General features: G+C 52.5%; 9 protein-coding genes across 9 annotated transcripts; 4 read left to right on the top strand and 5 right to left on the bottom strand.

Moving 5' to 3' along the window:
• The first annotated feature begins 85 nt into the window (after window positions 1-85).
• Window positions 86-1754, top strand: cia1 (iron-sulfur cluster assembly protein CIA1). Its single transcript, XM_026776707.1, has one exon. It carries the CDS (start codon window positions 218-220, stop codon window positions 1607-1609), a length of 1392 nt encoding a protein of 463 aa, XP_026622455.1. The 5' UTR covers window positions 86-217; the 3' UTR covers window positions 1610-1754.
• kexA (serine-type carboxypeptidase kexA) lies at window positions 1755-4058 on the bottom strand. The gene is made up of 3 exons (XM_026776706.1): window positions 3745-4058; window positions 3317-3677; window positions 1755-3247 (listed from the first exon to the last, which is right to left on the bottom strand). Exons 1-3 carry the CDS (start codon window positions 3918-3920, stop codon window positions 1901-1903), a joined length of 1884 nt encoding a protein of 627 aa, XP_026622454.1. The 5' UTR covers window positions 3921-4058; the 3' UTR covers window positions 1755-1900.
• A 3149-nt stretch (window positions 4059-7207) lies between these two features.
• BDQ94DRAFT_85910 (endosulfine family protein) lies at window positions 7208-8250 on the top strand. The gene is made up of 3 exons (XM_026776704.1): window positions 7208-7406; window positions 7485-7568; window positions 7637-8250. The coding sequence occupies exons 1-3, from the start codon at window positions 7371-7373 to the stop codon at window positions 8009-8011; spliced, it is 495 nt and encodes a 164-aa protein (XP_026622453.1). The 5' UTR covers window positions 7208-7370; the 3' UTR covers window positions 8012-8250.
• Window positions 8251-9638: 1388 nt separating this feature from the next.
• On the bottom strand, window positions 9639-11350 carry BDQ94DRAFT_85922 (ICE2 family protein). Its single transcript, XM_026776705.1, has 2 exons — window positions 10657-11350; window positions 9639-10589 (listed from the first exon to the last, which is right to left on the bottom strand). Exons 1-2 carry the CDS (start codon window positions 11176-11178, stop codon window positions 9786-9788), a joined length of 1326 nt encoding a protein of 441 aa, XP_026622452.1. The 5' UTR covers window positions 11179-11350; the 3' UTR covers window positions 9639-9785.
• A 1014-nt stretch (window positions 11351-12364) lies between these two features.
• On the top strand, window positions 12365-13775 carry BDQ94DRAFT_150750 (MYG1 family protein). The gene is made up of 2 exons (XM_026767637.1): window positions 12365-12543; window positions 12634-13775. Exons 1-2 carry the CDS (start codon window positions 12458-12460, stop codon window positions 13664-13666), a joined length of 1119 nt encoding a protein of 372 aa, XP_026622451.1. The 5' UTR covers window positions 12365-12457; the 3' UTR covers window positions 13667-13775.
• An 11-nt stretch (window positions 13776-13786) lies between these two features.
• Window positions 13787-15631, bottom strand: BDQ94DRAFT_85878 (SMP-30/gluconolactonase/LRE family protein). The gene is made up of 4 exons (XM_026776702.1): window positions 15207-15631; window positions 14589-15148; window positions 14286-14523; window positions 13787-14211 (listed from the first exon to the last, which is right to left on the bottom strand). The coding sequence occupies exons 1-4, from the start codon at window positions 15338-15340 to the stop codon at window positions 13908-13910; spliced, it is 1236 nt and encodes a 411-aa protein (XP_026622450.1). The 5' UTR covers window positions 15341-15631; the 3' UTR covers window positions 13787-13907.
• Window positions 15368-16514, bottom strand: BDQ94DRAFT_162127 (Yae1 family protein; the record flags this gene model as incomplete). The annotated part of the gene is made up of 3 exons (XM_026769491.1): window positions 15368-15637; window positions 15683-15846; window positions 15947-16514. 3 exons carry the CDS (start codon window positions 16512-16514, stop codon window positions 15368-15370), a joined length of 1002 nt encoding a protein of 333 aa, XP_026622449.1.
• Window positions 16515-16717: 203 nt separating this feature from the next.
• BDQ94DRAFT_85883 (methionine--tRNA ligase MES1) lies at window positions 16718-19060 on the top strand. The gene is made up of 2 exons (XM_026776703.1): window positions 16718-16926; window positions 17041-19060. Exons 1-2 carry the CDS (start codon window positions 16790-16792, stop codon window positions 18881-18883), a joined length of 1980 nt encoding a protein of 659 aa, XP_026622448.1. The 5' UTR covers window positions 16718-16789; the 3' UTR covers window positions 18884-19060.
• Window positions 19061-19480: 420 nt separating this feature from the next.
• Window positions 19481-20972, bottom strand: sonA (putative nuclear pore complex protein (SonA)). Its single transcript, XM_026767636.1, has 2 exons — window positions 20622-20972; window positions 19481-20553 (listed from the first exon to the last, which is right to left on the bottom strand). Exons 1-2 carry the CDS (start codon window positions 20883-20885, stop codon window positions 19738-19740), a joined length of 1080 nt encoding a protein of 359 aa, XP_026622447.1. The 5' UTR covers window positions 20886-20972; the 3' UTR covers window positions 19481-19737.
• Between the last annotated feature and the right edge of the window lie 1100 nt (window positions 20973-22072).

Below are 22072 nucleotides of genomic sequence, written 5' to 3'. Positions count from 1 at the left end.
ACAACCGCCAACTGGTGAGTTTACCGCATTGTGACTAATCGCCGATCCACCGCAACGACGACATTATCAGTCAGTATTCGCTCCCCACCAGATCCCACGTTATCCCCTCTTCTTCCATTGAACCATTCGCCGAATTTTTGGGAGCCTGAGTAGACATTCGCGGCAGGAAACAAAGGCGGCTCTCTGAATATAGACCGGAATACCTTCAAAGATCACCATGGGCACCGTCGACCACCCCGCCTCCTCTCTCCCCCACCTCCAGCTGCTGTCGGATCTGACCCCGCCTTCGCTCGAACGCACCTGGTTAACAGCACCACACCCCCGACTCCCCATCGTTGCCACCTGCAGCTCTGACAAGACAGTGCGTGTCTACTCCCTCACCAACTTCCGGCTCCTCTCCACCATCTCCGGCGGACACAAGCGCAGCGTCCGCACAGCAGCATGGAAGCCACATGTCCAGGGCGAAAGCGTGCTCGCGACGGGCAGTTTCGACGCCACCGCGGGCATATGGCGTCGATGGGACAGTTACGGACAGACCACGGGTGATGAAGGATGGGGATTGGGTCAAGAAACCACCACCAACAAGAGCGAGTCACAAGAAGAGCAAGCACAAGAAACCGACATTCTCCGTCAACAGCAAGCCACACACAACGACAACGACGGCGCAGATGATGAAGACGAAGAATGGCGTTTTGCCGTCCTACTCGACGGACACGACAGCGAGGTCAAGTCCGTCTCGTGGTCCCCCTCTGGAATGCTCCTTGCGACATGTTCGCGGGACAAATCGATCTGGATCTGGGAGGATCTGGATGACGGGGACAACAACTTCGAGACGGTTGCGGTGATGCAAGAGCACGAGGGAGATGTCAAGTGTGTGGCATGGCATCCGGTGGAGGAGTGTTTAGCTAGTGCAAGCTATGATGATACGATTCGTATTTGGCGTGAGGATCTAGATGATTGGGGACAAGTTGCTTGTTTGCGGGGTCATGAGGGGACTGTGTGGTTTGTGGATTGGGAGAGTGTGGAGAATGCACCGGTTTGTTTGGAAGAGGCGCTGTTGGCGCAGTGGAAGGAGAATGTGAAGAGGGAGTTGTCGGGTCCGCGTATTGTGTCATGCTCGGATGATCGCACCGTTCGGGTTTGGAGGAGACAACCTAAGGAGCAGGCCGCTGCTGGGGGCACAGGCATGCCCAGTATTTTGCGTCCGACGGGCTTGGATGAGACTTGGGAGGAGGAGACGGTTTTGCCGAAGGTGCATGATCTGGCTGTTTATGCGGTGGCTTGGAGCAAGCGTACGGGGTTGCTGGCGTCTGTGGGTGCGGATGGTCGCATTGTGATCTATGAGGAGCGCTTGGTGTTGGTGGATGATGCTTCTGCTGGCGACTCGCAGCCTATGGATACGGATCCGCCTGCGGCAGCGGCCAAGGGAGTTGTGCGGACGGAGTGGGTAATTCTCGCGGTGTTGCCGGGGGCGCATGGTATCTACGAAATCAATCATGTGGCCTGGGCGAACCGTGCGGATCGCGATCGCGATGTGAGCAAGGAGGAAGAGGTTTTGGTCACTACGGCCGATGACGGCAGTGTTAAGGTGTGGTCGCTGAAGCGGTGATTTCTTGGAGTTACAATTGGATACCGACTATACGAGGTGTATACAATGTGTATAGGTGGATGAGACTGTTGGCTTATAGACGGGAGGAATTTCCGCCTGGCTATGTATGGAAGCGGTCATAAACTTTGTTCATGTCTAAATGTTAAATGATGCCAGGCAGCCAGCTAGATAAAATGATAAATGCACATATAAGGAGGCACGTCCTTTCGTGGCCAAAACAAAAACAAAAGGCAAAGACCCCAAGCAAGCCATACACCTACACCATCACAAGTTTACCCAACCAAAGATGAACTAGGATAGATTATGACTGCCCCCGGCTCGGGAGGCCTGTCGAGAATGCTGTCGTGAAATATCATCCTCGTCGCTGTCCTCGCCCACGGCGTAGTGTTCTCTTTCGAGGTCTGGAGAATGAAGGTCATCAAGCTCGGCCTCGTCGAAATCCCCCGCTTCGACGTCTGCGCCTCCCGTGCGCTTGTTGTGGAACCGCTCGAGAACAGAGCTTCCGCTCATGTCCTTATGCCAGACGCCCCGGTATCCCTGGTGACGCCGGCGGCTGCGCCAGATGAAGAAGCCCCAAACTAATACACCGATAATGACGACGACAAGAACGGCTTCGCCTGACTTGGCGTAGGCTTTCCATTCCGTCTCCTTGATCCTCTCCTTCTCCTGCTCCTCCGCCGCGGTGCTGTTGGGATGGCCGCCCACCGACGTCTGGGGCAGCTTCTCGCCGTCAATGCGCGAGTCGGCGGGGCTGCCTCCGATGCTCGCGATATCGACATTCATGAAGCGATCTAGCATGTCCCGGCTCTGACGAGGAAGGTCGTAGGGAACCATGTGGCTTGCGTTGTAGATGAGCACGTAAGTCAGGTTTCTGGCATATTGATAGATACCCGCCGGCTCGCCTTCGAAACTCCAGTCGTGTCGAGGAGCCCAGACGCCGGGTGAGGTCTCGAAACCGGTGCCTCCGTTCCACTTCATGTTATTGATGAGCTGTTCTGTTCCAACATGGTTGCAAATCAGGTCCTTGTCTCCGCTGAAAAGGAGGATTTGAAGTCCCGATTCCAGCAAGCCGGGAAGTAGTTGAACCGAGGGCGGGGACTTTTGCGGATTGAAGGCGCTGCTCACTGCACCCGAACACTCCACCCAGCCAGACTTCTTCTCCGGATTGATGTTAAGCGCTTTAACCACATCTTCCCGCTGCAGGTAGGGCTTGACGTCCTCCAGGTCGGTGGGCCAGTTCATACCGCATGCATCGGTGGTGTCACGAAGGCGGATGTCATACATGTTGAGACATTTGTTGTCTTCGACCGTCTTATCCAACAGAGCATTCATGACCTTCTCGCAGTCGTTGAGATGGACCTTGTTCTTGCCAGTTTCCAGCCTGGACTTACAGACTGACTGCAAAACTTCGAGTTCCTTCGCGGTCCGGCTGCCTTCCTTGATAAGGCCTTCTTCATATGCGTAGGGCAAGTAGGACATGTACTGTTCATTAGGAGAAATCCAACCATTGCCAATCAATAGGCCTTTTAGATTCCACGAAGCGATGGTCTTCCCTTGAACGTTCTTGTTCCGTTCCTGGATGGCTTTGGCGATGTATGGAATATGCTGACCGGCGTAAGACTCGCCGGCAATGTAGATCTGTCGCAGATGTTAGAACAGAATCCGTGAAGGTGCAGGACTAGGGCAGCATAGGTGATTGCAGCATACATCATCGCGTTCATACTCCGGAAATAGTCTGAACCACTCTTCCAGAAAGACAATGAACTGAGCTGACATCTCATCGAGCTCATGAAGATAGCTGTCCGTGTTGACATAACTGAACCCGGTTCCGACTGGCTGATCGACGAACAACAAATTGGCGAATTCGTCCCAGGAACCCTCATTATAGGTCAAGGTTTCATTGTCCTTCAGGCGATACGGACCGACCTCCATCAACGCGCCGTCCATGGAACTACATCCGGGACCACCGTTCAACCAGATCACAGTTCGCTGGCGGTTGGCAATATGGCGATTCTGGTAGTGCCAGAAGAAAAGATTTCCATTGTTCTGTGGATCCACCTCAATATGGCTGCGCGTGGAGGCAATAAGTCAGTATATAGGTGCTAAGCGGACCGTTCCGGGACAGCGAAGCTTACCCGGCATGCATCTTCAGCAAGGGCCCCTCGGGGGCACCGGGCAAGGAGTGAACATAATAGTCTGCGGCCGATTTGGCTGACACCAAGGACGGGCTCAGAAAAAGGAGCGTCGAGAGCAACCAGGACGCCATGGAGGGAATGGAAGTGGTCTCCCCGCGGAATGATAAGGAGACCATCTGTAGGCGATGGGTACTGTAATACGGCGGCGGCGGCGGCTGACCGGGGTAGTAATAGTAATAGTAGTAGTAGTAGATATTGCCGAAGACGGAGCGGAGGAAACGGTCCCAAGCGGACTTGGAGTCGCGCTCAAGGAGTCATCGAAATTTAGCCAACTGGGCCTTGCACTTTTCGCTTACCCGTTACCTTGGGGGCGGAGGTAATGAGCAGCACAATGTCGGGGATAACGTCGGCGGAGAGGACCGGGAGGGAACCTGGTTCAGGAACAGAGAAGGTCAAGGCCAGAGGAAGGCGGGGTAGGAGTTAAGACCTCTAGCACAAGAGCCGCTGTCCAGACGCGCGCCAGACTTGAAGGTCAAGAGATTTAAAAGGGGGAAAGGGGAAGAGAGGGTGAAAGATGGGTAAGGAAGTGGTTGAGAGAAGCTGAGGGAGAGAGTGGATAGAGAGAGCATAAGAGGATGGCGTGGCCAGACGGGGCGGCGCTCGGTATGGCCCCGTATCAGCCGGTATCTGGGCGATCCCGTTACGATTATTACGCACCCGGAAGAGGCGTGAGAAGCAGCCCGATAGAAGGGATGAAACCATTCTGATACCGTTTCCAGACCGTCCCAGCCCATCGTTGCCTATTTGGGGGCTCTATAGGTTGCTTCTATAGAAAGACTCGAATCCCGTCGGAGTATCTGGTTCTATGGCTTCTTTGACTGTGTGTCTCTCATGCATTTTGAATCGGCCAAGCAGAACGCCACAATGTCCTCGTGGCAATGGATCTTGCTTTCCTTTTCCGAAGCTATCCGTGATGTAGTTCTCGCGGTTGATGATAGCCAAGAGTTCGCCCGACTCCGGTCAGTCCTTCATGTCCATGACTTGGCCCTTCTTCATCTAGCGGGTCTAGGGCTCATAGCTTCTTATTATATTTCCTCTTTAACTATCCTGTACAGAGATTTATTTTCGGACAAGCTACTTCCGTCGCTGGTATACCGGATTAAACAAGATCATCGATGCCCTGATCCGCATCCTTTTTAATCAAGTCCACCATGCCCTGAGATATGTCAGTGATATCGTGAGATGAGACATGATGACTCTGTGGTGAGTAGTTCTCCCTTCCATGACGTACCTTGGGCATGATTGGCTCGCCATCATCACCCTTGACATAGCGAAACGGCATCTCGGTGCGTTCATGCTCGTTGATTAAGATTTCCGGGTAGTCAATGTACGGAATTTGCTCCAGGGGCACTGTCCCGGGGTCAGCTCTTGTTTCTCAGCTCATTGTCCGGAGAAGCAGGGGTAAACCTTTCTCATGCACGACCATGCGCGTAACACGCACCGCCGTGTCCGTGGTCATCTGCTTAGGGCCCAGTCTTCTTCCAGCATAGCCCTTCTTGCGCAGTTCGGAAGTCCGGTCTGAATCCATTTCGTCAACAGCCTGAACCTCGTAGTTACTGCCGTTTCAAGGGAGAACTTACCACGAGGAGGATCGTCGCCTGAAGACCAGCGGATTTTGATGGTTAGCTATCCCCCCAAAACTTATAGGGCCGACTCATGGCTCCAACAGTCCAGGCTCGATCATTAGAAACACTCACCAAGGATTCCTCCGAAAAGGAAGACATCAAAAGTGTCTGCATCAGCGGGACTCAATTCCACCGTGGCAGCCGGGTCCAGCAGGCAGACTCTGGACTTCCGATCCGCGAAGATTTGCTCGACACTGCGATGCTCCACCCCCAGGCCTGGGGTAGCAGCCAGGTCTTCTGGCATCTGCAAGGAGGTGGGCACCGAGCTGAGGAGGAATTTGCTCCCCGCGGCGTGTGATTCACGGGCAATGCAGCCATACTCCAGGGCGGACCAAGCGCCCAGTTCGGGGTCCAGATGCTCGACCACAATGGTCACGGGTTCGGCAGACAAACCTTGCGCGGACATGGTATCGCGATTGGAAGGGTTTGATGGATCCTGCAGTTGAACAATGGCTCTGAGCGTTTACAGTTGGGTGGGTGAATGTGTCGAGCAGTGGTCTGAACCCGCTCAAAAGTGTGTCGTTCCAGGTAGTTATACCTTGTTCTTCTTTTCCTTTCCTTGGTTGTCAGAATATAATAGCAGCCAAGAATTATGGGAATAGACAAAATGCCCCAAAGTTCAGAATTATGAATAGTGTAGATCAGGGAGGAGACAGTGGGGGAAATCCTACGTGGAAACAATTCAAGGAGACTGGAAGAAGAGATGAGCGCGATGGTTCGTGGAGGGGCAGAAGGGAGAAGAGCTGCTGAATTTGATTCCGTTGAAGTCAATTCGAGGTTGAATACCGAGTAATATTAATACCACCCCGACAGTTCACCACCACCTCCTCCTCCACCTCCTCGTTACCACTCCCAGTTTACACTGTGCCTTTTCTTCCATGTTACACCCAGAGCAGATTTTCTAATACAGAACTTCAAATAATAAAGAACCATGGGGTTTGTTGGACATTCTCTGTACCTGATTTCACAATGAAACATGGAGGGGTTGGTTAGGTTTGGTTTCTAATCGATAAACCGGCAACTTATCAAGGCGGACGATAAAAGACTATCTATCGATCGACTTGTATTGTAGAAAGCCAGAGTGCAACGGAGTAGTTTGTGAGCAAGTCATATAACAACCGTGACGCCATCAACGACAGCTGTCAAGCACATCTACATAGAGATTATAGTGACCATGAAACGTACTTTATTTAGTCTATAAAGCAACTCACTGAAACATAATCATAATCCATGCTGGAAGTTGAGCTGCCGACACGGTCGGTATTGGTATGTAACGGTATAGTCACGAGGGAGTGGAACCGTTCCAGAATATATCAGACTAACCCTGATTCAGATAGCACCATACTATAAGTGGACTAGTGGATATAGGTGGATCGACATTAGCGGAGAACAGGGTTGGTACTGAGACGGTCACAAACCAACCATCGGGCAGTGGCACCTCCCCCCAATTATGACGGGCAAGTCACTCACTCAGTCACTCACTCACTCACACTCTCTCTTTATCTTCTACTGCTTGACTTGCTCTTCTGCCTCTTCTTCCCACTTTCACTCTTCTCCCCCCACCCCCCTTTTTCTCTTCTTTCTCTTATCTTCTCGATTTCACCAACTCAGTTAACTTTCAATCTATCTTCTTCATTCTCTCTTGCTTTCACGCCCTTTCCTTCCCTTCCCCCCTTTGGTCCAGTCAGCTCGACCAATATATTGGTGTCGTCCCATCCTGTGGAATCTATACTTTCCTCCCCGCCATCGGTGGGGTTTCCTGACGACACTCCCTTCCAGTGACCGCGCCTCACCCAGTCCTGTCCCCCTCAACGACCTAACAACCTGGCCTGGTTTTTGCCCAACTCTTTCTTCTTCTATTCCTCGTCACCGACTTTGTTCTCTTTCTTTCTATTTTTTTGACCCCCTGTCAATCCTCGATTATAATTTTGGTTCGCCAACATGAATCCCCATCAGCAGAACAAGATCGATACTAGCGTGAGTCTCTCCCGGGCGACTAACCTCGCGGAAAATCATCTTCCTCATTGGACTGACAATGACTTTGTGTCTGTTTAGAAAATGAGCCCGGATGAGCAGCGGCTTTTCCGCCTCTATGGCAAGATGCCCACCAAGAAAGACCTCCTGCAGAACAAACTGAAGGTATGCCGGCTTGATTGTCCTCGAAATCCGTCCATAAACCCTCTAATCGCGGGTTTGTTGCTATCTAGGAGCGCAAATACTTTGACTCGGGTGACTACGCACTCAGCAAGGCTGGAAAGGCTTCGGACGTCGGTGTCACCAACATCGGCTCCCAGCACCCCGTCCCGGAGAACATTCCTCATCTGACTGCTACCTCGCCTGGTGCTAACAACCCTGCGGCTGCAAGCAATGGCGGCAGCATTAGTGCTCAGGGAGGCCAGCAGATCCCTGGTAGTATCAGTGGCCATCCGGGCTCCATCGGATTTCAGAGCCGAAGCCCGGTGAAGGAGGCAAGTTATCTGCAACGGGAAACAAGTGCGGATGAGACCGAGGAGGCCGAGAAGAAGGAAGATGACAGCGTGAGCCCACCCCCTGCGCGTGGCGGTGTTCCGATCCGGCAATAAATACCTGAGCTGTCACCTGTGTTCTCCTTGCCCCATTTGCAATTGTGTCGCATCATGTCTCTGTTTTCCCCGACGGTGGTGGTGGTGGTGGCATCAAAAGAGCCTGGCGCTATGGATCGATTCTAATGTATTTACGACATTTGGTTCCCTTCTTCCCTTTTCCCCCTTCCGTTTTTAGCGATTTCTGTGGACAAAACAGAATGGCTTTGTTTCAAAGCCGGCGGCAATGAAGTTGCAAGGGCGGCGGGAGCCGAGGCTCGGTCCAGTCAGGGCCTGTTTATCAGAAGCTCAACCCGGAGCTGTGCTCTAAGCCTGTCTACTTGGATGAAGCTCGATTACTAGACCTGTCCTCTCAGGATTCGTTGCTCGTGATACCGGCTTTGAGGTCACCTCAATGCTTTTCGCTTTGAAGCTTCTTCTCTTCTCTGTCAATATCAGCTGCAGAACATACATTGGTCATTTGATGGTCCAGTTATTTCACAGGTTCCTTCCTGATGCGTTCATTCGTCCGCTCTTATGTGTGTGATACCGCACAGAACATGAGATCGTTTTTTTTTCGCATACTGTCGTCATCTTATGGGTAAAGGAGTGTATGAGTGCGTGCTGGATACACGGTTCATTTCGGAGATGGCAATGCGCCTGGCATCTGTTATATTCCTGACGTACGTTGGCAAACGAGCCCTCAGCAGGGCCAAAATGCAATTGATGGTTCTTCGTCCGTGTCGCGGTATGTGATCCCATGACGCATGTGCGGATCTCTACATTGATAGGGTAGACGAAATGCATGTCTGATGCATTCACTATCCTATCCGGTTAACAGGGCCGGATAGCTCACTTGGGGTGCCAGCAACTTGATTCCGCTCAGGTGATATTCTGCGCTATGTGTAACATGAAGATGACCAATACAAGATCGCTACAGGCAGGGGGAAGACATTTCACCTTCCATCGCAAAACTGTCATTGGGTATAAGAACTCGTCTAAGGCACACAAAAGGCAACAAAGCCTGGGACGGGGCAATACATGCTGTTATATGATCCTTGATGGCGAATTGAAAAATAATAAATTGACGACTCAGCAAAACGACTGGGGTATAATAACAAGAGTGGCTCGCAAGACCATAGTGTAAATGAGAGAGGACCAGTTTTAAAAAGGAGCGATGAAAGGCAGGAGGGTACCTGAAACCCCAGTGGAAGGGGGTCCACAGGGTGTTAGAAGGGACAGCAAGGCAGCAAAACAAGCCGGGTGCACCATAACTGAATCCGCCATCGCGGGCGGGGTGCTCATGACCGACACAGACTATACAGGATCATTCCCATCCAGCTGGAGGGGCAATGATTGCATGGCTTTGGTATAGCTGTGTGAAGGGTGTGGTCGATAGCTGTTTGCTGCCCCGTAACCTGGATTTCCGGAGTGATATACTCATTCAGAGTAATTGCTGCAAGTAGGGCCAAGGGAAAAGCTTTTGTGCTTCCCGTCCCCATTCAAAGAAATGTAAGAGTATCTGAGATAGCAAAATGACAACGCTGGCCTTCGAAGTGCATTTTCTAGAATCTCCAGCGAAAAGCATGCTCTACGAGGCTGGCGTAGTCTAGCCTGAAAAGTCGAAGAATCCGGGCAATATTGGCCTCAGCCGTAGGTTTCGCAAGACGTCCATGTCCGGCTCGATAGTTGTAAATCTGAAGAGCCAAGCATATCCGATGAGGGCTGCGGTATCTCCGCAGTCCAAGTCGACAAGATGCCAGAAGGTCGCACCGCAGATATTTGACAGCTCCATTCAGTCGGTCTTCCAGTGGCCAGCGAGTCCGGAGTCCAGGTCGTCGTTCTCACCGAGGTATAACTCAACAGCGTACAGGGCCATGGTGCCAGCGAGGTTGGCCCACCGCCAAAGGTTTCCACCGCCAGCTCCCTGAGTGCTCCACCACTCGCCACTGCCACCCATTGCTTGAGAGGTAGAGGCGAAGTGCTGCATCAAGAGACTGGTGTATACAGCGATCAGGATCGACGGAGAGAAGTAGCTGAGTACGCCCAAGAACTGGCCCGCCGCATCGGAGTCATCCAACGATGCTTCTTGGGAGAGAGCTCGTGCACCCGCTTCGCGGACGGCGGGTATGATGCGAGTCGATGCGTACAGAACAAGGATCCGGTATGTGAGCGAGATCAATACGGAGGGGGTGACGGCACCGAATACCGCGGTGATGACGTTGAAGGCGGCGTGGATGATGGAGGGCAAGGTGGACAAGGCGTGCATCAGAGTCGTGTAGGAAGCCATGATAATAGGAGGAAGCGGTGGGAAATCCCCGGCTTGAGCGGGAGAAGGGACTTGCTCCACAGGATGTGACGGCTGGTAATCAGTGAAGATCTGGTAGATGCAAAGAACGATGTATGCGAACAGTAGAGAGCTTTCTACTGGGTTTCCTCGCCCACTACCAATACCCCACGCGCAAAGGATCACAGCACAGGTGATGGATACCCCGATCAAAGCGGCATCAACATTTGAGATCTCGGGAAATTGGAGGACCCGCCACAGGAAGTATACCGAGCTTGATATGATGGAGGCGGAGAGTACCAGGAGACCGATCTAGCGAAGCACGAATTAGCAAATAAGCATCCCACAAAATGTGGACTGTGGAGTGACGTGGACATACCATCCAACTATCGCTTCGCCCACCACGGTTGACAAGCCAGCGGGTAATCTGCCCTGCAGCCTGTATGACCAATAAGCTGCAGAATCCTTCAACCAGCTGGAAAACTGGGGTCGACCATCTCAGCAGTTTATCCCAGTTCCCGATAGTCACTGATTCTACCAGCCCATCGGGCCCAAACAGCCACTCCTGGATCGATGAGTCGTGGGCTCTCTTGCCCGTGAAGGTCCGCTCCACCCAAGAGCCAGCATTATCGGTATCGATCGAGAAGCGGTTCAGCGACCAGATAAGCAGAATCGGAATAATGAGCCATTGCGTCGAGCTAATGACGACGATCAGGGAGGAGCGGAGCCATGACCGATCAGGCGTAGTGAGGCGCAGAAGCGAAAATAGGAAGTAGAAGGTGGCCAGGGACAAGGAATAGGCCAGACCGCATGTTTTCCCACCCACATCAAAGGCGAGGGGAATGGAAGAGACGGTGACGGCCAGAAAGACGGCCGACGAAAGGGCGCGGAAGAGCCACATCGGACAATATGGCCCAGGGCTACTGGACAGGGATCGCGCGCGAGAGAAGCAGATGAGGCACGGGGAGGGTCAAATGTGCTGAAAGAGGGAGCGAGTAGGTACGGACGGACGCGGTGTCAACTTAATAGGTTAGACAGCCTCCAAGAAATAATCTTGGGGTGGAAGCGCGAGAGTGACGAAATCCCGATTTAAGGATACATGAAGCCCGATTTCCCGGATTCTAGACTTGGTTTTCAGCTCGCTGGCGATGCTAGCTTGGTCTATGAAGGAGAGAAAAAAAAAAGGTTCTCCTCTTCTTTCGAGACGATGTAAGAATTTGATCTTATCACTTAAGCGGGACGGAATATGATGATGGATGATGATGGGATGGGACTGGGCCTGAACTGGCTGTGGCACGTGCAAAGGATAAATAGTGTCAGACACGCCAACCGATCGCTGGACAGTTTCCTTTTTCTTTTTATTTATTTTTCCCCGGGCAGAGCCACTGACAGAGGCGCAAAAGCTTAACAGCCGCAGCGACTCGGGATGGACAGAAAGTAGAGGCACAAAAACCAGGAAAGGGGCGATGAAGCCGGGGGGCGCAGACCGAGTTTAGGTGGGCAATTCGACGATAGTCGCAATAGTAATAATAATAATAATAATAACACTAACTTAATAACACCACATCCACTCCAGCCGTTTAGCGTAGAACGGAAGGCGGTGGAGCTGGCCAGATGCTTAGCCGGCTGCAAGTAGCGGTCAGAAGGGGAAATAAGAAGCAGCAGGAAGAAAAGATGATGCCCAAACTGGTGGAGATGGTTGAGATGGCTGAGATGAAGCAAATCTGAAGAGATGAATATCAACGGAAGAGCATCGAAGCTGGCTGAATCGTTCTTCAGGATAACATACAGCATACATACAGCATACAGTACATCCATCTGGTAGCAGGTTACATACACGGATTTCCTCTTCAGGACTAGTTCTTCCCCTCTCTTTCACATGCTTCCGTTTAGCCCTTGCGATAGAAGCCCTAAAGAGCCGCCCGATGAGGTCAAGCGGCAGTTGCAAACTCGCCCAGGTCTTTTCCTTTTGTGGAAGGCGCTGTTCTTTCGGCCAACCAATCATGAATCACAGATACCAAACCGATCCCCCAATCCAGACCCCTCATAGACTGGTTCTTTCTCCAAAAGGTAACTTACTGTAGTATCCCGATTACCTACATTACTTTTACTTACTATACAGCAATTTCCATTTCTTGACCTTCTTCCATCTTTCCCTCCGCACTGCTGTTCATTGTTATATGCTCCGCTGGCGTCGATTCTTCACCATGGCCGAAACTGCTGCGAAGAAAGTCAAGACCTCCTCTCCCTTGATCGGAACTCACAAGTAAGTGCTACGCGCAGAAGCTTCTTTCCCCGGCTTCCCCTCCATTAATAGATTTGCAATTCGCTGACTCTTCCTCCTTCCCCTGCGCAGTGGTCACTTCCACGCCGATGAGGCTCTTGCTGTCTATCTCCTCCGTCTTCTGCCCACATACTCCTCCTCTCCTCTCCTCCGGACCAGAGACCCCGCTCAATTAGCTACCTGCCACACCGTCGTCGACGTGGGCGGAGAGTACGACGCCGCCAGCAACCGCTATGATCACCACCAGCGCACTTTCGCAACCACCTTTCCCAACCATAACACCAAGCTCTCCTCTGCGGGATTGGTGTACATGCACTTCGGTCGGGCCATCATCGCCCAGCACACCTCGTTGCCCTTGGACCATGAGGACGTGACTCTCCTGTACGAGAAGCTTTACACCGATTTTATTGAGGCCATTGATGCCAACGATAATGGCGTCTCCGCCTACGACCCCGCCGCTATCTCCGCTGCCAACATCCAGAAGCGCTTCAAGGATGGCGGAATCACCATCACCTCCGTGGTGGGTGACATGAACAACCCGGACCCCACCTGCCCACCTGGGGAGCCTCAGGACGAGGATAGTCTGTTCGCCAGAGCCAGTACGTTCATTGGAAACGTCTTTGCTCGCAAGTTGCACCACGCCGTTTCCTCCTGGTTGCCTGCGCGGACCACCGTCGGCGCTGCTTACCGTTCCCGTCGGGACGTTCACCCGTCCGGCCGGATCATCATCCTGCCCCAGGGTGGTGTGCCCTGGAAGGAGCACCTCTACAACTTCGAGAAGGAAGCCTCTGGGTCAGAGGAAACCAACCCCGATGAAGAGGCTTACTATGTCCTGTACCCCGAGAGTGCGACAGAAGGTTCGAAATGGCGTGTGCAGTGCGTCTCTGTGAACGAGGGTAGCTTCGTGTCCCGCAAGCCTCTTCCTGAGGCGTGGCGGGGTGTCCGCGATGCCGATCTCGATGGCGTTATGGCTGCGGAGGCTGAAAAATCTGGAAAGCCCAAGGTGCCCGAGGGTGCCGTTTTCGTTCACGCCAGTGGCTTCATTGGTGGCCACCAGACCAAGGAGGGTGCCCTTGCCATGGCCACCCGTGGTCTGGAACAATAAGCTGCAGATTTAATTAACTGCCGCGGATGAATGCAAAGTATGATAGAATCTATGAGTACATACTTCTTGTCATGACGGTACGAGGTCCAGTTAGGAAAACTATCTAAAAAGTTATATTGTTTGCCAAAGTGCTGGAAAGTCAATGCATAAGGCATCGTTCAATCGTAACCTTTATAACCGGCTTCTTCGTAATAAGACATTAGATATCAGGGCGATACCGTACTGGTCACCCATGTAGCATTTATTTCAACACTTGGCCGGGCAGGTTCCATTCGACCTTACTGATTCCTCCATTGCCCATCAGCCATAGCGTCTTCAGTTCCGGACCCGTCCAAGCGAAATTCTGGACCGTATAGTTGGTCTGAACCGTCAAGAGCAGCTCCCCAGAGGGGTCGAGAACGTCGACACCTCGACCGCACCCCGTCAAAATATACCCGTTCGCTGCCACTTTCAGCCCGTCGGGGACAAAGCCTGGTGCCAGATAAACGGCCCGTTTGTTGTAAGCGTGGGCACCATCCTCGCTCACGTCAAACGCGTAAATAGTCCTACAGAAGGACACAAGAGATGAGTTAGTCAACTTTCGGGTCTTCGAGCATATCAGAAATCAGGCTCTACATACCGCCGATGCGTGGTATTAAACGTACTGCCCGGATGGCCATATTTAGGATCAATAGGAGCGCTGACTGCCGCAGTATCGCTGATGTACACGATAGATCCATCCGGAGTGAAAGCGATCCCGTTTGGCTGACCGATTGAGTCGTCCACAACTACCACTGCCCCAGAAGAAGTGTTATATCTGTAACTAGCGCAGGGAAGCTGGGGAGGGGTGTCTGTGATATCATTGAACCAGGAGTATTCTGTACATCGCGGTATATAATTATTAGCGAAATCCACATGACATATGGCAGATGGTAGAACTTACGTGGGTCTGTGAACCAGATATCGCCGGTCTTAGGATGCACGGCGAGGTCGTCAATTGTGTTGAAGTAGTATCCAAAGTAATTGTTGACCAGGCTTGTTGTCTTGTTTGTCTCGGGATCTAATGTTCTAAGGGAGATCCGTTGTTCAGTCCCGCCAATCGATCTGTTACCGCCAGATGCGCCCCAGATGATTTTGCCGTCATGGAATGTTCCGCCATTGGGGGCATAGACAGGTGGATCGGAGAGGTATTCTGATAATGTTGGAGGATCTTGGTTGAGATCAATGACCAGCTGCGGGAGATAGCCTGGCGGCGGCGCGAGCTGCGAGAGGTACAGCTTGTTCTGCGATGCCACGTAGACGGGGGCTTCGTGCACCGCATCGTTTACGGCAAAAACGTATTCGTAGCTCGGGTTCGAGCCTAGAATATCGAGTCCTTTCTCTTTGTTATACACAATGAAATCCGCGGTCTTGACGTCTTGCAGGACTGTGCCGTTTGCTACGGTGGTATCACCGAAGGTCGTGACGGTGTCCATGGTGCTTACATTGCGAAAGAAGTGGTAGCTATTCTGATTGTTAATGACTGCCCGGTCGATTCAGCAAGCCTTTACGAGGGACTCACGGAAGCACATTTGCATAGCGATTGACGCAGACGACCGAACGGCCACATTTCTCTGAGATGGGATGGGTAACCCCAGTTTGGGCGTGAACGAGACTGCCCGTGAATGATGCGAGCAACAGCAGAAGTCTTTGCATTGTGGGTTGTATTTCTATATAGATTCGTCAAGTCGACGTCTCGAAGGGATTAAGGAGGGCCCAAATACAGCCTTTCATTCCGATCAACAGATCCCTCGGTGGGCTATACAGTGATATTTGTAGATCATCCATCGGAAGATGGCGCGGGTAATTTGAAAAGAGGAAGGAGTAATAAACGGGATGATCCCGACTTTTGTTCCAAGCCAAGTCAGTCCCAGACATACACCGGGGATTGCCTCGGGGAGATTCGAGGTCTTCGGGGCGAGCTTTGGACGGATGCGGTAATTGGAAACCCTCCTCTTAGTGTGGGGTACAGACGAGTTTGGGGCACGATCATCACACCCCGGGGCCTTGTTTCCCAAGACAAGCCATCTCAATATTGCGGAGTGGCTTAGTATGTCTCGGCAGTCTGGTCCCCGAATGAGTTCCCAGGCTTGCGGCTATAGAGCAAGCAGCTTCCGGTGACCTGTAATTCGGAGAACGTCCGAGAAGGGCCGAGGGAGATGCTGCAAAAGAAGCAGGGTGTTTGTCCACCCCCAAAGCAGATCCTTGCCATTGAAAAAAGAAGCAAGCAAGTCATCCACTAATGCCGGATATTCAGAGAACTAATGTCCTCAATGCTGCCAGTGCCATCACCAGACACCGGAAGGTCTTTGGCGTCGGGATGGATATCCGAGTTGTCTTCCCTCTCGCCCAGGGCACGCTGGATCAACTTGGCTTTAACAGCAGCGCCTTTCATGCGCTCATCTACATCATTCACCGCTTCCTCCGTGTTCACCATAGGCAGGGAAGCGGGGTCTACCAGTTCCAGCAGGATCTCGATGTTCTTGGCTAGTCTGGAGCTAGACGAAAAGCTCGACATTTCCTTGCAAATGGCGGGATCCAACAAGGAGAGTTCTTCCTGCTTGTGATCACTTTCCAGGGCTCCGTTGTTCTGGCCATCAGACTCGGCCTTTCCCGACAGCTGCGAATCTGCAAGCCGTTGAGACCAGACCAGGGCTTTGCCATATAGTCTTCCCAGTTCGAGGAACTTCTCGAACCCTTTCTCGACAGCAAACACACTACCCTCTGTATACCCGGCTTGCGCACCATCTGCTGCACCCAGATCGTAGCCTTCTTGGTAGAACTCTTCCTCCAGGTCAAGCAAACTCTCAAGTAGGTTATTGTTCTCCATGATTCCGGTTCACGATGAACAGAGAAGAAGGGAAGGAAATGGTGGAAAGACGGTAGAAAAGTAGAGAACGCGACAGTGGTATCCTGCAGTCGAGTGGGGGCAAAGGAATTGAATAGTAGGAGATGATGAAAGGGAAGCCCCAAAAAAAGTGCGGAGAGAAGCGGCCGAAAGCGATGAAGCGATGAATCATCCGCACCCGCGAAAAAGTTGCAACATTTCTACCCCTCCAATCCCGCTGATAGTCCAATTCCCCGCCATCCGCCTCCAAGTCCATCATGGCTTCAGACTCCAAGATCTTGCCCAAGAAGGGCCAGCGCAATATCCTGGTCACCAGTGCTTTGCCCTACGTTAACAACGTGCCTCACTTGGGTAACATTGTTGGTTCCGTTCTCAGTGCTGATGTCTTCGCCAGGTACTATCTATCCTGCTTTCCAACCCCCCCACCACCATTGCTTCCTTTGTCTAGCCCCTGTCGCGCGCTCTCCCATTAATGTCATTCCTACATTGCTAACACCCAGTTCTTCAGATTCCACAAGGCTTGCGGACATCAAACACTGTACATCTGTGGTACCGATGAATATGGAACGGCAACGGAGACCAAGGCTTTGGAGGAGAAGGTGACCCCGGAGGAGCTGTGCGCCAAGTACAACAAGATTCACCAGCAGGTGTACGAATGGTTTGAAATTGGCTTCGATCACTTCGGACGCACCCCGACCCAGCAACACACCGAGATTTCCCAGGCCATCTTCAAGAAGCTGTATGAGAACGGCTATCTGACGGAGAAGACGGCGGAGCAGCCGTTCTGTGAGACACATGGCTCTTTCTTGGCGGATCGTTACGTGGAAGGTGAATGCCCTCGGTGTCACTACGACGATGCTCGTGGAGACCAGTGCGATAAGTGCGGTCACCTCTTGGATCCCTTCGACCTTATCAACCCCCGCTGCAAGCTTGATGGCGCCACCCCCGTCCGCCGCTCGACGAAACACATCCACCTTCTCCTCGACAAGCTCCAGCCTCAGATCGAAGAATGGTCTAAGAATGCCATCGAAAAGGGCGACTGGCCTAAGAACTCGCGTGTCATTACCGAGTCTTGGTTGAAGGAAGGTCTGAAGGACCGCGGTATCACCAGAGACCTGAAGTGGGGTGTCCCGGTGCCTCTGGAGGGCTTCGAGACCAAGGTGCTTTATGTCTGGTTTGAGGCTTGCATTGGCTACCCCTCCATCACGGCCAACTATACCTCGGACTGGGAGCTCTGGTGGCGGAACCCGGAGGATGTTCAGCTGTATCAGTTCCTGGGCAAGGATAACGTTCCCTTCCACAGTGTTATCTTCCCTGGTTCTCAGCTGGGAACCAAGGAGAAGTGGACTATGCTTCACCACCTGAGCACCACGGAATACTTGAATTACGAAGGTGGCAAGTTCAGCAAGTCTAGAGGCATTGGTGTCTTTGGTACCAGCGCCAAGGAGACGGGTGTGCCCCCGGATGTGTGGCGCTACTACCTCCTGAAGAACCGTCCCGAGACTGGTGATACCCAGTTCGAATGGCGCTCCTTCGTTGAGAGCAACAACAGCGAGCTGCTGGCTAAGCTGGGCAACCTTGTCAACCGTGTCATCAAGCTTGTTACGGCATCCTACGGCTCGGTCGTTCCCGAGTTCACTGTCCCCGAGAGTTTCCAGCCTACCTTGGATGAAGTCACGGCTACTCTCAGACAGTACATTGAAGAGATGGAGGGTGCACACCTCCGCGCTGGTGTGGTGAGTGCGATGAAGCTGGCCGAAGCCGGCAACGGACTGATCCAGGCCAACCGCCTTGATAACTCGTTGATTGCCAACGAGCCCGAGCGTGCTGCCGCGGTTGTCGGTACTGTGCTCAACCTGATTCATCTCCTGGCCAGTGTTTTCTCTCCCTACCTCCCCGCCACCTCCAAGTCGATCAACGAGCAGCTCGACGTGCCGTTCGGCCTGATCCCCTCTCTGGAGGACATCAAGGACGGCTGGAAGCCGACTGCCATCAAGCCGGGTCACAAGATTGGCAAGGCCAAGTACCTCTTCTCTCGTATCGACCCCAAGAAGGCCGACGAGTGGCGCGAGATGTTCGGTGGTTCCCAGGCCGACCGCCAGAAGAAGGAAGAGGAGGCGGCTAAGGCAGCGGCCAAGAAGGCCGCAAAGGATGCCGCTAAGGCCAAGAAGAAGGAGAAGAAGGCCAAGGCTGCTGAGGCCGCTGCCGCTGGTGCTGATGCTGGTAGCAATGTTGAAGCCTCCGCCAAGGGAGGCGCCCAGGCTGTGGAGGTCACCACCGATAGCAAGAACGACGAGGCCGTTGAGAAGGTCGCCGATGGCGTGGCCCAGGTCACCATTCCCTCCTCCTAAACACATAGAATTCCCAGCCCCCCAATCCCGTCAAAAGACTTGGAAGACAGCTTCTATAGAGTTGCAGCGACTAGCGGACTCCCTTGATATCCTGTGCTGATGATTAGAGCGTTTTCTCTCTTTCCACTTCCTTCCGTTTTCCGAATCTGTCGTCGTTGTAGATTGTTGATGATCTACTGCTACTTCTTCTTCCTCTCTCTTCTTCTTGTCTTGGGATACTGTGTTGGTACTTGTGCAAAACATACTTTGTGAAAATGGGGTCGATATGAGATACGATGTTGGTGAAATGAGCGCAACGGTTGATGACTGACTGATTGATTGATTGATGGGTTCAGTAGCTTTTTCGGTTTTGGATGTCTTGCTTTGGCTTCAAGTTTGTTAGTATCCCGCATAGTTTCAGTTCAACAGAACTCGACAATTCAACATGGGTTTCAATACAATCCAAACTCGTCATTTCTGCGCCAGGGTCTTGTTGTGGGCTCTATCCCCATCATCTACCATTCAGTTACATAGCTCGAAAGGTATCTTCCGTCGCCAGCAGTTACAGTGGACTTCCTTCGATTTCAGGGAAGAGGACCCTGGAGAGACAACAGGATTAACCTGAATAAATCGCTCATATGCATTCCCAGAGAGTAATAATAATATAATAACGACAAAAGAGTACATGATACGGGGAAAAGAAACAAAGGAAAAAGAAAAAAAGCGGGACGAGCCAATCCATGTATAACCGAAGCATGATACTCCAGATGTATGAGCCCCGCCAAAAGTCCATTTGAAATCGAGAGGTTTGGCCTCCACGACGCCTCCATGTGCAGATCCCTTCCAACTACATAGCCTTCTCCCAATCCACTCCATTACCTCTTCCGGTTGTTTGGTCTAGGCTTCACTTCCTCTTGGCTGACAGGGTGCAGCATAACCTTGTTGGGCAGTTGCTGGGTGTTGGCGGAGTACCCCTTGCTCCAGTCGTAACTGACAGCGTAGGCGAAGATGTTGCCGTTGCGGTTGAAGGCAGTGCTGGAGATGGTACCGCCCACGGAGGGATATCCCTTTAGACGATGCTTGGCGTCCTTGTCCCAGAAGTGGAAGGTGCCGTCACTGCCGGCGGTGCTGAAGGTGCCGTGGACAGGGTGGAAGGAGATGGCGTTGACGGAGTAGATGTTGTTGACATCGCGCTGAGGAGTCTCACGGTGGCACTTGAAACTGAAGTTGTTGGAGGAGTCCTTGTCCTCGACATACTGGATCGCACAGCGGCCCTCGACACTGCCGACGGCGAACCCGGTGGCAGTCGAAAAGCAGCTGACTACCCGCGTCTGCCACTTGAGAGGGGACTGCATGGTTTTGTAGAATTTGGTGGGTTGGTCGAGGTTGATGACGTTGATATAGCGGTCTGCGGTGCCGACCACGAGGAGTTTGTCCTTGACATCCATGGTGTAAACACGCTCCTGGCACTCCACCGAGGCGATGGGGTTTGACTGTCGCAAGTCCCAGTACTTGATGGTCTTGTCCCAAGAACCGGTCACGAGTAGCGGGCTCCCTCCAGCCGGGTTCGGGATCATGTGGCAGCATTTGATGGGCGCATCGTGAGCGGCGACTTGAGTGGTCGCATTGGTTGCAAGGTCGAGCATCCGAGCGGCTTTGTCGGCGCCAGCTCCGACCACTTTCGTACCATCCTAGATAGCAGCAGAGTCCATATCAGTTAACTGTAGATACTGCGACAAGGAAATGAGGGCGAGCTCACCGGCGACCAGCAACAGCTCAGAACGGGGGCCTCGTGCTCGAACAGAGCTTTACCTTCGCTCTGGCCCTGCTCATTGATCTCGTAAATGCGAACCTTCTTGTCCCATGAGGCTACAGCGAGGTGTTCACTAGCCGGGGAGAAGCGGAGGTCCGAAATACTGTCCTCGGGAGGTTGGTTCAGGGCGACATCCTTGGAGATATCACCTGTGGTGTTGGTCTGACCAGCTGAGGTCGTCGCGGCGCCGACGGAACCGAAAAGCGACATTAGGGCGGCGAGGTATTACACTATATAAACCGATTAGGCGATAAGCTGTACCACCAGGGAAATTGAGGAGAACCGCAACGCGAGACGAACCAGGAAAAAGCAGACGTGACTGGAAGCGGGAAAGGCAGCAAGACTCGGGTGGTGGTGGTGTTGTACCCAAGCGGTCGCGGAAGAGAGGCGCAACCGGCCAAATTGACCGAAGAGCGTGAAGCTTGGATGTTTTGGAAGGCGCGCTAAATTGGCAGCCCGAGCAGCATTCACTAATTGCACGAAAAGAAATGGATGAAGATGGATTGATTTGTATGAAAGCTCGCTCATCCAAACGGGCAATAATTAATCGAATATCTTCTTCGCGGCTTTCCCTTCACCGCCTTCAAACAAGACAAACTGCTGAGTCAGCGGGGTAGAGCTCTCTTCCCTTTCCATCCTGGGTGATCACTCTGTACTTTAGTTGCTAACTACACACCCACCTACCTACTACTTAGTAGTGGGTAGGACTGTGGGATTATCTCTTTACTACTGTTTGTAGTGAGATCCCCTTTGTTCATCCCCAGTACCCTTCGCATGTCTAGCAACAATTCGATAAATTCTTCCCTTTGCTTCTTTCCTTCCATTTCCATGAAGTTGCAATAGTCTCCCCACATCCAAGACTGCTGAACTATATCATAAAATACATATACCGCCCAACAACATAAACTTGCCAAACATATAAGCACTATTTCCCCTAACTGCTCGGTTGAGGCCTCAGTCTTTCGCAGACCGGTTGAGTTTGCTCAACACTGGCACCCATAACGATCGACATCGATAAAATGGGCACTCACTATGAGCATGGGAGGAAGGGAGGGGAAAAGCTGACCTGCAACGGGTCGCCACCCACAATCGTTGAATGATTGCTGGTAGTTGTGTTGCAGGCAATATGGAAATGCAGCGTGGACCCCCGTTGTGATTCGTAGGACCCCGCCCAAACCTGCACAGTCAGGTTGTTGGATGGCCAATAACCTGCAGTCCACCACCGTATGATCGCCGATTGCTGTAGGCCCGTCTCGGGCGCAGTTTCACTTTCGAAAGGTACCTCTAGTCTTCGTAGTAGTAGACAGGCTACAGCCTACAGGGGGGACATCACACCACTGGTCCAGTCCCGGGGCCTGGACAGGCACACCCATCAAGACTCCTCTCAACCTCGAGCT

This window comes from Aspergillus welwitschiae (genome assembly GCF_003344945.1).
Source record: "Aspergillus welwitschiae strain CBS 139.54b unplaced genomic scaffold BDQ94scaffold_37, whole genome shotgun sequence".
Classification (NCBI taxonomy): Eukaryota; Fungi; Ascomycota; class Eurotiomycetes; order Eurotiales; family Aspergillaceae; genus Aspergillus; species Aspergillus welwitschiae.
The sequence above is the reverse complement of the archived record's forward strand: the minus strand, read 5'-3'. Positions and strand labels throughout refer to the sequence as shown.